At 39.9% G+C, this 12,082-nt stretch overlaps 1 protein-coding gene across 1 annotated transcript in view; it reads right to left on the reverse strand.

The window, feature by feature from the left end:
- si:dkey-112m2.1 (transmembrane protein 132C) overlaps nucleotides 1-12,082 on the reverse strand; it is a 184,126-nt gene that overhangs the window by 23,092 nt on the left and 148,952 nt on the right. The window contains exon 6 of the mRNA XM_004538248.3: nucleotides 1,298-1,441. Within this exon, the coding sequence (XP_004538305.2) occupies nucleotides 1,298-1,441 (144 nt within the window). The remainder of the gene's footprint in view (nucleotides 1-1,297; nucleotides 1,442-12,082) is intronic.

A 12,082-nucleotide genomic window follows, 5' to 3' on the forward strand; every position in this document is an offset into this window, starting at 1 on the left:
TCCTTTTATAGCACGTTGTGCCTTCCTCTGCTTCCCTTTTTTGCTCATCACTTTGCTGCAATCAACTTTAGATCATTTACCCTGTGTATTGTATCTGGATTACTTATCACCATTTGGACTTTATTTTTGAAGTATCAGCTTAGTGAAATAAAGCTCATCTTTTGTTTGCTTAACTTAGATTGTGTCTGCATTGGGGTCCCTCCTTTTTGTCTACATATAACATAAAGAAAAGAAGGATTTAACTTCAAAGTCTCAAAGAAACAGTGAAGTGGGGAAAAATAAAGCTGTTTTATCTTGAGATGCCTTTGAAAATAGTATGAAGAAAAGATGGGTACTGCTTACTGTTCTCAAACCCGACGAGCGGGCAGGGGAGTAGACTACTGAGGTCAGCGTCACAATATGTGGTACTACTTCAGTTGATAATTAAACCCTTTGAGAGATCTCCCTCTTTTCTTCTATCTGATATGCATGTATAGTAAACACAACACACTTGTAGCACTGTTCTTTTTTTATCACGCCTACTCACAATCAAGAATAAACACTTTTATTTTTCTTATTTTTCCCCAGTTATATTTTTCTTGCTTCTCCTTTCACATAACGCCGCAGAGACGGATAATAAATCTGCTGTGGTGGTAAACAGCTCACAATTATTTCCTTATTTTATGTTAACAATAAATCCTTTGCAGCACTTCCCAAAAATTCAGTAAGGTTTCAGATTAATTATGTAAGACCTCTAAAAGCCAATGAAAATCAACTTACAGAGATTTAAAACTTGCTATATTCAGACATGGTGAGCAGTTTGTCACCTTGACAGTTTGATGGTGTTATGTAATATATAAGTGGTATGGATACAGACTCTCTTTCAGCATGATGATTGTTAATTATTCCTCCTTTAAAACAAGAGCAGAGTATAGAGTATGTAATCAGTGTTTTTTTTGTCTGTTTCTCACCAAGATTACACAAAAAAGCTGCCAAGCTGCACTTCATGGTGGCGAATTGGAGCACGAGAAAAGGATACCACCCCCCCCCCCCCCTTCTAGGGTTTCTGTGATTTAAACCTGACTTTTTCAAACAGCTTTCTGTTTTTCCCTTGCCATTAAACTAATGTATTTTGGTACATGTTTTGATGTTTTGCTAGAAGAAAACGAGCACCTTCATTTTGATTTCACTGTGCGAAAAACTCTTGAAACCCACAAACAGAAGTGTTATTCTTCCTGTTAACGTACCTGCATGCCACTAGAAAGCTGAGCATTAAGGATGAGATAAAGTGGAAAAAAAGAATTCATGTTGCACGAACCTTGATAACCTGTTCATCCGTTGACTTGCACTCCACTGACTCTGTAACATCAGAGACCGCACCATCCGTCCCTACAGTGACGACCTTCAGCGGAACAGCGACAGTACGCCCAGTGAGCACAGCCGTGTTGAGAATTTCAGTGTCCTGTCAGGTGAAAAAGAAAGAAACACACACATACTCTTAATATTACTATTATTATAAACTTTTTTGCTGCTGCCTCAATCCTGGTTTACCCCAAGTTAAGAATCCATTGGCTGATTTTCTACTAGATAAAGCAGCTGATGGGCTGAAAGTTGATGATGAAGCAGCAATGAAAAACTTGGCTACAGCTTTTCTACAAGATGACCAATAACATTCAAAGAGCAATCACCAGGGGTAAAACATGAAAGTGTGAAAAACATGTATGTTCTTGAAAGGCCACTCGAGGCTGGCTCTGAAAGCGGATCAGTCCCTGTAGATTCCAATGTTAAAATACAGCTAATATATGCTTTTACAACCTGCCACCAAATAATTTTCATTGCTTGAGTTGATTTCTCCCTTGACAATAACGAATGATTTTTTTTCTGTTTTTTTTTTTTTAACTCATCTGTTTATATTTTACTAAGGATTTAATTTACTTCTCTTTAATAAATTCGATCGCCTTTAGGGGCGATCGTGGCTCAAGAGTTGGGAGTTCGCCTTGTAATTGGAAGGTTGCCGGTTCGAGCCCCGGCTTGGACAGTCTTGGTCGTTGTGTCCTTGGGCGAGACACTTCACCCGTTGCCTACTGGTGGTGGTCAGAGGGCCCGGTGGCGCCAGTGTCCGGCAGCCTCGCCTCTGTCAGTGCGCCCCAGGGTGGCTGTGGCTACAATGTAGTTGCCATCACCAGTGTGTGAATGTGTGCGTGGATGACTGGATATGTGAAGCGCTTTGGGGTCCTTAGGAATTAGTAAAGCGCTATATAAATACAGGCCATTTAGCCCTTTTGGCGTGTGGCTGTTTTGAGGGACAGGTGGGTGTTGATTAGGCCACTCTAAATCTGCTAGCCTTCACCTCAGCTAACTGGTGACAACGTGTTGATAGTGTTTGTGGTGTTGGTGCATCGGTGCCAGCAAGCCTTATTATTATCTGACAATATAATATCTAACAAATAACAAGGCTTGTGCTGTGTCTTCATTATAATGAAAGCTGGACCAAAAAGTCTGTGCTTCACTTTTGGTGTTTTTTTTATTTTTTATTTTTATTTTGTACGAATCAGCAGAGAGGTGTACTATGAATGGAGATTAGGTTAGCCAAGACTGTTGAGCTTAAGGTCAGAGTTTTCACAAAAGTGTCACTTTTTTTTACCTTGATAATCACCATGGTAGTACGTGCTCAACTCAAACTGGCTCTCAGCAGACGGTGTTTAGTATTTTGGTTTAAAGGGGGCTGGATGATCAGGAATTTTCTGGAATGCATGTTATAGATGCATAAACTGCATAAACTGCAGCTGTTGGAGCTCTGATTAGAAAGATGATTAGTAGATTTTTTTTTATCACCAGTAATTTTCAATCATGAAAATTAATTTTGCATTAATAAACTAAAGGGATTTCCACATCTCCTTTCCACCGACTAACATTTAATCCTTAAATGTATCATAATTTTCGAAGCTCTATTGTGCAGCTTTCCTGTACCCAGCAGCAGCGAGTGTGCACAGAGTGGTAAAATAAACACAAGTCAATGTTTTTTTTTTTCTTCCTGCTCAGCGTGTTTGTAATGATTGTGGAATCAGAAGATTAATGATCATCTGCAGCATTACTTTTTTGTCTTATTTTCAGCACCAGTTTTGCATTTTAATGCTCACTATATATCTTTATAATGTTCATAGATCTTTATTATTCATCAGTGTGATGATGTCTCTGATTAGAGTAGGTGATCCTCAATGGAAGCATGCAGCGAGCCTAATGCAGAAAGTCTGGTTTAACAGAGGATGCTGATAACCACCATCATGATACTCGTCACCTCTGACTGGGGTTTCACATTTTGTCTAGCTAGCTAATGCAAAGAAACACTAGTGAACGTTCTTCATAATATACCCCCTCAGGTCTCTGTCTCCATGGGATGCACCCCTCAAGTCCATGGATACAATTTACTAACCAATTTTGCTATAGCATTACTGTATCTGATAACTTCTGGCATTCCATCCTCTTGTCACTTCTGGTTACAGATGCCAATGGAAACAATGCAATAATGCATCCAAGACTTCAAAAAATGGCTCTAAAAACCAACAGCAGTTACATCTATTTTTAATAATCGAGTCTATGATAATATCACTTTCATGCTGGAATACTGAACCAGCATGAAACCGATGATCTGACGACTTTTGATTGTTACTTTCTACTGACACCTTCATCCTCCTTATTAGCCAAACGTTTGGTGTTGTTGATTTTACAAATACACAGGATCATTTTGTGTGTAGAGAAGGTTCTATTCTCGACCATCATCTTTGTTGCTATGAATATTTTTTGTGAGCTCCATCAAAGAGCAGAACATTTCCAACAATATCAACGATAAAGGTAACGCTAATACTCAAATACTGCAGGCAAATTAAATGTAAGATGATATGACATTTACAGTGGGGCAAAAAAGTATTTAGTCAGCCACCGATTGTGCAAGTACCCCCACTTAAAATGATGACAGAGGTCAGTAATTTGCACCAGAGGTACACTTCAACTGTGAGAGACAGAATGTGAAAAAAAAATCCATGAATCCACATGGTAGGATTTGTAAAGAATTTATTCGTAAATTAGGGTGGAAAATAAGTATTTGGTCACCTCAAACAAGGAAAATCTCTGGCTCTCACAGACCTGTAACGTCTTCTGTAAGACGCTTTTCTGTCCCCCACTCGTTACCTGTATGAATGGCACCTGTTTGAACTCATCTGTATAAAAGACACCTGTCCACAGCCTCAAACAGTCAGACTCCAAACTCCGCCATGGCCAAGACCAAAGAGCTTTCGAAGGACAGCAGGAAAAGTATTGTAGACCTGCACCAGACTGGGAAGAGTGAATCTACAACAGGCAAGCAGCTTGGTGTGAAAAAATCAACTGTGGGAGCAATCATCAGAAAATGGAAGACATACAAGACCACTGATAATCTCCCTCGATCTGGGGCTCCACGCAAGATCTCATCCCGTGGGGTCAAAATGATCATGAGAACGGTGAGCAAAGATCCCAGAACCACACGGGGGGACCTGGTGAATGACCTGCAGAGAGCTGGGACCAAAGTAACAAAGGTCACCATCAGTAACACACTACAACGGCAGGGAATCAAATCCCGCAGTGCCAGACGTGTTCCGCTGCTGAAGCCAGTGCATGTCCAGGCCCGTCTGAAGTTTGCCAGAGAGCACATGGATGATACAGCAGAGGATTGGGAGAATGTCATGTGGTCAGATGAAACCAAAGTAGAACTTTTTCGTATAAACTCAACTGGTCGTGTTTGGAGGAAGAAGAATACTGAGTTGCATCCCAAGAACACCATACCTACTGTGAAGCATGGGGGTGGAAACATCATGCTATGGGGCTGTTTTTCTGCCAAGGGGACAGGACGACTGATCCGTGTTAAGGACAGAATAAATGGGGCCATGTATCGTGAGATTTTGAGCCAAAACCTCCTTCCATCAGTGAGAACTTTGAAGATGAAACGAGGTTGGGTCTTCCAACATGACAATGATCCAAAACACACCGCCCGGGCAACAAAGGAGTGGCTCCGTAAGAAGCATTTGAAAGTCCTGGAGTGGCCTAGCCAGTCTCCAGACCTCAACCCCATAGAAAATCTGTGGCGGGAGTTGAAAGTCCGTGTTGCTCGGCGACAGCCCCAAAACATCACTGCTCTCGAGAAGATCTGCATGGAGGAATGGGCCAAAATACCAGCTACTGTGTGTGCAAACCTGGTAAAGACCTATAGTAAACGTTTGACCTCTGTTATTGCCAACAAAGGTTATGTTACAAAGTATTGAGTTGTATTTTTGTTATTGACCAAATACTTATTTTCCACCCTGATTTACGAATAAATTCTTTACAAATCCTACCATGTGGATTCATGGATTTTTTTTTCACATTCTGTCTCTCACAGTTGAAGTGTACCTCTGGTGCAAATTACTGACCTTTGTCATAATTTTAGGTGGGGGAACTTGCACAATTGGTGGCTGACTAAATACTTTTTTGCCCCACTGTATGTGTAGACTTGGAAAAACACGATTTACTTACTGGCAGCTTTCCAAGTTATATACATAAACATAAACAGGATAACAATTGGCTAAAATAAAAAAGAATACAAATACATAGCAGGAATACCAGTGTGTTTCAAAATGACCTAAATGCTTTCTGCACACTAGTGCAAATAAAACAAAGCAACCAAAAATCTCAGTGGTGGCAGGGCAAGGGTTATTAGAAATGCCCACTGTGTATAGGCAAACTTTTGGCCTGTGGGGTGGGGGTCATAATATTTAGGCAAAAGGCTTTAGTGCTCAGTCTTTTGTTTTCTAGCTAGACCAAACAACACTTCGTGTATGTTTGCATACATTAAAAACATGTATTGTAGAAAAAAAATATACGTTTTATATTTATAGTGATATCCCTAATGAGTCTTCTATATGCTGTGAACCTAGTTTCAAATGCCATTTATTATCCGAAGGTCAAATCTCACGCAACTATAGACTGTAGTTATTGCAAAAGGTTTTTTACCTCCGCGTTCAAGTAGCCCATCATACAGTAAGGATGAGCAGCAGCTGTGAGAAGTGCTATTTACTGCTACAGAGATCCTGCAAAGCACAAGTGAGGCTGTGTGACTGTTCACTTAAAGATCTTTGAGCGCAAATAGTAACGATTTTTTAAATGGACTTTTGCATCAGTCAATAAGCCTGCTTTTTTCATTTTGTTTACATTGCATAGAATGTATGAAGCAGCAAGTCTTCACATTTAACAATCCTGAAATAACTAAGTGTGGCATTTTTTAAAATAACTCGAATGATTACAAGATTCTCAATCTCTGAACGATCAAAAATGCAACATTTCTATGTAAGAAAATATATATAAATCTTTATTCCATGCATTTTTTTCCTACCTTCTTAAAGTCTGATACCTACATCCCCACAATACAATATTCAATGATGGGTGTGATGGTTCAATCGAAGATTAGAAGCAGCTAACACAGCTCTGGGCTACAGAAATGTTGTAAGCTCACTTCTAATTCTCCCCTTGATTTTTTTTTAATTTGAATGTCTACTCTTTAGCCCAGCCGATACCGCCCCGAGAGACATCACTTATTAGTTTAAATCGATTTTGAACAGCCCCCTCTTGAACCACGTAGGGCTTTACATCACATATACAGTGCTAATTCTTCAGATCAGTAAACAGATGCCTAATATTGTTCCCTCTACTGGTTTACATTGCAGTGAGGTCACAGTATGACAGTTATTCGAGTCTTCCCAGCTATTCACCATTATTCCCCAGAACCAACCTTAATTAAAAGAAAAAATACAAAACATTGACAATAATGCTTCACACCAAATTGCAGTCATTCCAAAGCTATAGCTAGATTCACTTGAGAATGACAGCCCTTACAGAAGAGCAGGAAGAAGATAATGAGATCAATTAAGACAATGCCTGGTAATCCTTGAGTTCTCAGTGTGTTTGTCGTATAGAAGATTTGCTATAACAGTAGATCATTCTCATCACTGCTCAGTTTAAATAAGACTACTAAGAGCCTGTGAATGCCAAAGGCATCTATTTGTTCATTAAAACAGTTGCCTTTTTGTTTTTCTTTGTCATTAACTATCCCCCGTATCTGCAGACATACACACAGAGAAACTGCTTTTTAACCTTGGTGAAATGTGTGGTGGTGATTCCATGCTGTTTTGTTTAAATATTTCTTGCTTGGCTGATAGATCTTTCTCAAGGGATGTGTTTGTCCTGCCACAAGGGAAACAAACCCGAAAGTTAGAATGAACAGAGGGCAAATTCCTGCAAGTGAGCAATTTAGTGCTATCCTTTACAAGCACAATTGTTAGGCCTCTTGTACGTTTCAAGTTTCACAAAGACAAACAAACTTGCAAGTCTGCCTTGTTTGAGTTTCAGATCATTTATAGTATATTGATGGTAAAGCATGGGATATACAGCGCACAATTCATTTCCTGAAATGGATTTGAAAGTGAGGCTCGTTTTTCACAGATTCAAATGATATGCAAGCATATTTAAATCTCCAGCAATCCAGTAAAGCCAACACTCAACAAGTGAGACATCCATATAAACTCTAGTCCTTGTTGTGAATGATAAATATATCTGCTGCTAACTGCATGGTGCTGATGATACTAAGCACCTGTAAAAAGTCTTCTCTGTGTGATCACTACTCCTACATGTAATGGGAAGTACCTTTTTTTTTGCTTAGTGAGCCATTACAACTGGAACAGCATGATAAAAAAGAGGTCTTAATGATCTTCGGCATGTATTGCGGAGACTGTCCATTCTCATAAAGAACTGAGTAGTGAACAAGATCAAATGTAATCCACATAATGACAAAAAAAGTGAAATTTAATAAGAGAGCATTAATGATGCACGAGGCAGCAAAGGCAGCGTCTTCATCTGTAAAACCCACCTACGTCTCATCAGCCACCGCCTGGCTGTTCAATATCCCCCCTGTGGATGAGAAGGTCTGGTGTGTATTCCTCATTGACGAGGCGTACTTGTACACACCAGCAGATAAGCATTTATGACTGAAAATGACTATATTATAGACTAATGTGCACACATACACGTAAACAGCTAAACACATAAAAGTGCTACATATATTGCATAGCAACCCACAGTATCAGTATACATATGCAACAACTTAACTTAGACACACACTTGCAAGCACAAAGACACCCTACTTTTTTTTGCCCAGCTCAAAAAAAAGAAAAAAGAAAAAGAGGCATGTCTCCCCCCTTCTCATGCTGCAGCTTATCTTAACAACCTCTCATTGCAGTGCAGAGAGCAGGGCAAGAAAAGAGAAGAAAGAAGGCGAGAGAAGGGAGAATCAATAAAAGGCCATTATATTTCTGAGCAGCAGGGGGTAGAAGCATAGAGTGTGTGGGGGCTGATATGGTTGTGGATGAATGATGTGTAAGGTAGCAGACAAACTACAAAAGTCCTGCTTGGAGAATAGTTACTGTATGTAAATGTGTAAATGCTCAAGGACAAAATCTGCTGTTGTTACCCAACTTTGATTTAATATATATGCTTTATTGCAAGAGGGCATTATTATTCTGCCACTTTGGTTTCAAGACCTGCGCAGATCAGACAAGTCCAATGAAAAATTAGGAACTGATGGCTCTTTTTTCACATAACGACTACGCACAACAAACCCCTAAAGTTCCTGCACTTTTGGATAACCTCCCAGTCTCTGCAGTGGAGTCCCTCTTCTGTATGGCAGGCTTGTGTGAATAATGACTAATGTTTATACCCCTATCAGATTGTTTCATCTTACGACTGCAGCTTCTTTGCTCATTCATACAACATAACGTATTATTTTCCTCACATTTTTTTGCAAACTTGTTCACTGTCAGTAACAGTATTTGGATGCTAGAGCAAACGCTAGGAAATAGGGTAGTATTAATAGTAAAACACTATTATTATGAAAAAAAAAACAATATACAAAAACTACTGCTAATAAAATCATAAAATTGTGATTTTGTGTGTAGTCTCTTGCTACGATACACCTTATAAGCACAAGAGGTCTAAAGATGGAGTTAAAAGAAATTACAGCATAATGATAAGTGACTACTAATCCATATAGACTTATTCAAAGGGTTTAAACGAGCAGGGTAGGGACACATCTAAGATATGCTGGTCTTAGATGTGGCCCAGAACACCTTTTAACCATGGCTAGCTGTTTATTATTCAGTCACTGAACAGATGCCTCTGACCCACAGAAAACCACAGCTCAACTGTTTTCTAAGCAGCTGAGATTGGCAGGAAGCTCACAGGTCCTGTTCTGTGTTGGCCAACAGTACAGTAGGTTTATATTGCCACTGCAGCACTCCATCCATTCAGTTCATATCAATTATCAATCAAAAAGTCTATTCCCTCTAGCACCTATATAGTCTCCCCCTGCCACTCAAAAACTTTGGAACATCTTAAAGTGTATAGTAGGAGATAAAATGAAAGCAAAGGCAGGGGAATCAATGCCTCTAAGGATTTAATTTCTTTTTTCCCACTATTTTTTTTTTGTTAGAAATGGTGATACAACAGAAGGAGAGAGCGGTGTTCATACAATGTAATCCTTTTACGGTTATGACTTGGGAAAAAAGGCACAGCAGCCAAGGTGTTCTGCACTGCAGTGCTATAGTCGGACAAAAATCGGAGCAAGGTGCTGATAACTGAAGTGATGAGTGATGTGATGGAGCGAGCAAAAGAGGGAAATTACTATTTTGTTGCCAAAGTTAGGAAGATGACAGTCATTTTACGTGTAGCTGCTGAAACTTAGCAAATCGTCAGGGTTTGGAGTTTTCATTTTAGGGAGTGAACAAAAATACTCCATAGTACTTACAGCGGAGTATGCAGAAATCCTACATTTTGCTAGTAAGCTAGGTATTTGATGAAAACACGCTGAAAGTCAATTGAATCTGGAGTTTTTTTGAGGATGAAATAAGCTGAATAATCAGCTTCTGCGTCTCCGCTGATTTACCTCAATTGGCATAGCAGCTATAATTGCAGTATTAGCAAATAAAGAGTTGAAGGCAGTTTGGGGCCATTCTGCATTGACCATGAGTAAGAAATACCACTATTGATTATTAAATTGGGGCCTACAGTGATTTATACTCTCCTCATTAATTAGATATTGATTTATAACTTCTTGTCCTGGCAATGGGTTGGGTTTGTTATTGTGTACTGTGAGCTCTAAATACTTTTAGTAAGATTAAATATTAAGCGTCTGTTGTTTTTTCCTGCCTCATACTTCCTCACTTTAACATAAGGAGCGGAAATGCCAAAGTCAGCAGTGATAAATTGGCTGTCGCTGATAAAGCCTGTCCATATTCTGAGGACCTTTCTCCTGTCTCCGGCTGAGGCCATTTGATTAGAATAAACCAGAGAGCACTATACTGGACCATGGCCCGTGCTGGCCAAATAAAAGACCCTCAACCCAGCCTGACAGAATGAGGGAAAGGGTAAGGAAGGCAAGCCAGCAAAAAAGTAAACAAACCACAACAAATGACAGAACGGACAGGCTTAACTTCAAAGTAAAGCCTGACTGACATACATATCTTGGGCCCTGAGAGAGGCAAGAGAGACATGCTGGGCGGCAGAAGTGAAATAGTTTGTGTGTGAGTACAGAGGATATGCACACATGTCATCCTCATTCTCTGCCGCTCCGCTTCATGCTCACTGTTACACAACCCACCCTGAAAAAAAAAGTTTTTGAGTCCAACCAATGTGATCATTCACATTCTTTAGATTTAGAAGTTGCGTGTCAATAAGATGAAGGTACTTGCTGACACTGCTATTTTACACTACTGTGCAAAGGTTTTGAGCCACCCTTCATTTCGTTCTTGCATAGGATATAGATTCAGTGATTCAGTGAAGCATGCACATGCAGAAATTGCTATACAGAAAAGATGTTCGCAGGATTTCGAAACTGGTATGACATTACTCAGTTTTTGGTTCCCCCCCCCGCAAGATCTTTATAAAGTGTTTCCTTAGAGCCTCAGCTTTGGTGTCAGCTGGCCTCTAATGCAGGCATGTGCATAACACAGAAGGAGGGAAGGAAGGAAAAAAGAAGAAGCAAAGAAATTACAGTCCTAAACAACTAAATAAATAACAGAAACATTGTTATTTGAATAGAGTTTGCTAATTTTGATCTCCCTGACTGTCTGCTGTCTCATCTCCCTCTCCTGCTTGCTGTAGGATGATCAGGATCAACAATGACAAACAAGCCTGATGCATAAGGAACATTTTTCCCCAGAGCGAAGGTGATAAAGAGAATTTGTTTATTCAAAAAGCACAGCATAAAGATAAGGCAGAAAATTAGAGACCCATATATACACAAGAGGACTTAATTAAGCTATAAGGGGCATTATAGTTGCATGCAGATGGCTAATGTTGCCCTGAGGGCACTTAGCATGCCAATGGATAGCCTCACTGCTTCCCGATTAGTACTCTGTCATGTCATTTCCAAATACTGTTACTGACAGTGAAACAGTATGACTGATAGCATCTTGCTTGAAAATTGCTGGCGAGTTCTGATGCAGTGATAGCACTTTGTATAAATTATAGATATACGACCCTTTATTTTGGACTTGGTTTAGGCAGCCAAGCAGCATGGGAACACACAGGGTTTCTGCTTTCTCTTCTTCTTTTGTTCTTTTGATTTTCGAAAGCATTTGTCCATCAAAGTTGATTGCCAACTTAAAATTGCAAGGACAGTAAATGAGAAAACCAAACTGGGTACAGTGGAACCCCGACTTACGAAATTAATTAGTTCCCGAGGGTCTTTCGTAAGTCTGAAATTTTCGTAAGTCAAAGCACCCATCGCGCCTTTTGAGTGAACAATAGGCTATAGGCTAATTGCTAACGGCAACAACAAAACGTCGTTCAAGTGGAACAGCGAAGCGCAAGTACGAAAGCCAAGGGGTTGTCACATGATTCGGAAGGCATTGTGGACATTCTGGGCTCAGCCAATCAGAGCCAGCGGATTTCGTAACACGGGCAGAAATATTGCCGTTCAGTGCCTTTGTAACTTGAATTTTTCGTTTAACGGGGTATTCGTAAGTCGGGGTTCCACTGTATATGG

This window comes from Maylandia zebra, linkage group LG7 (genome assembly GCF_041146795.1).
Source record: "Maylandia zebra isolate NMK-2024a linkage group LG7, Mzebra_GT3a, whole genome shotgun sequence".
Lineage (NCBI taxonomy): Eukaryota > Metazoa > Chordata > Actinopteri > Cichliformes > Cichlidae > Maylandia > Maylandia zebra.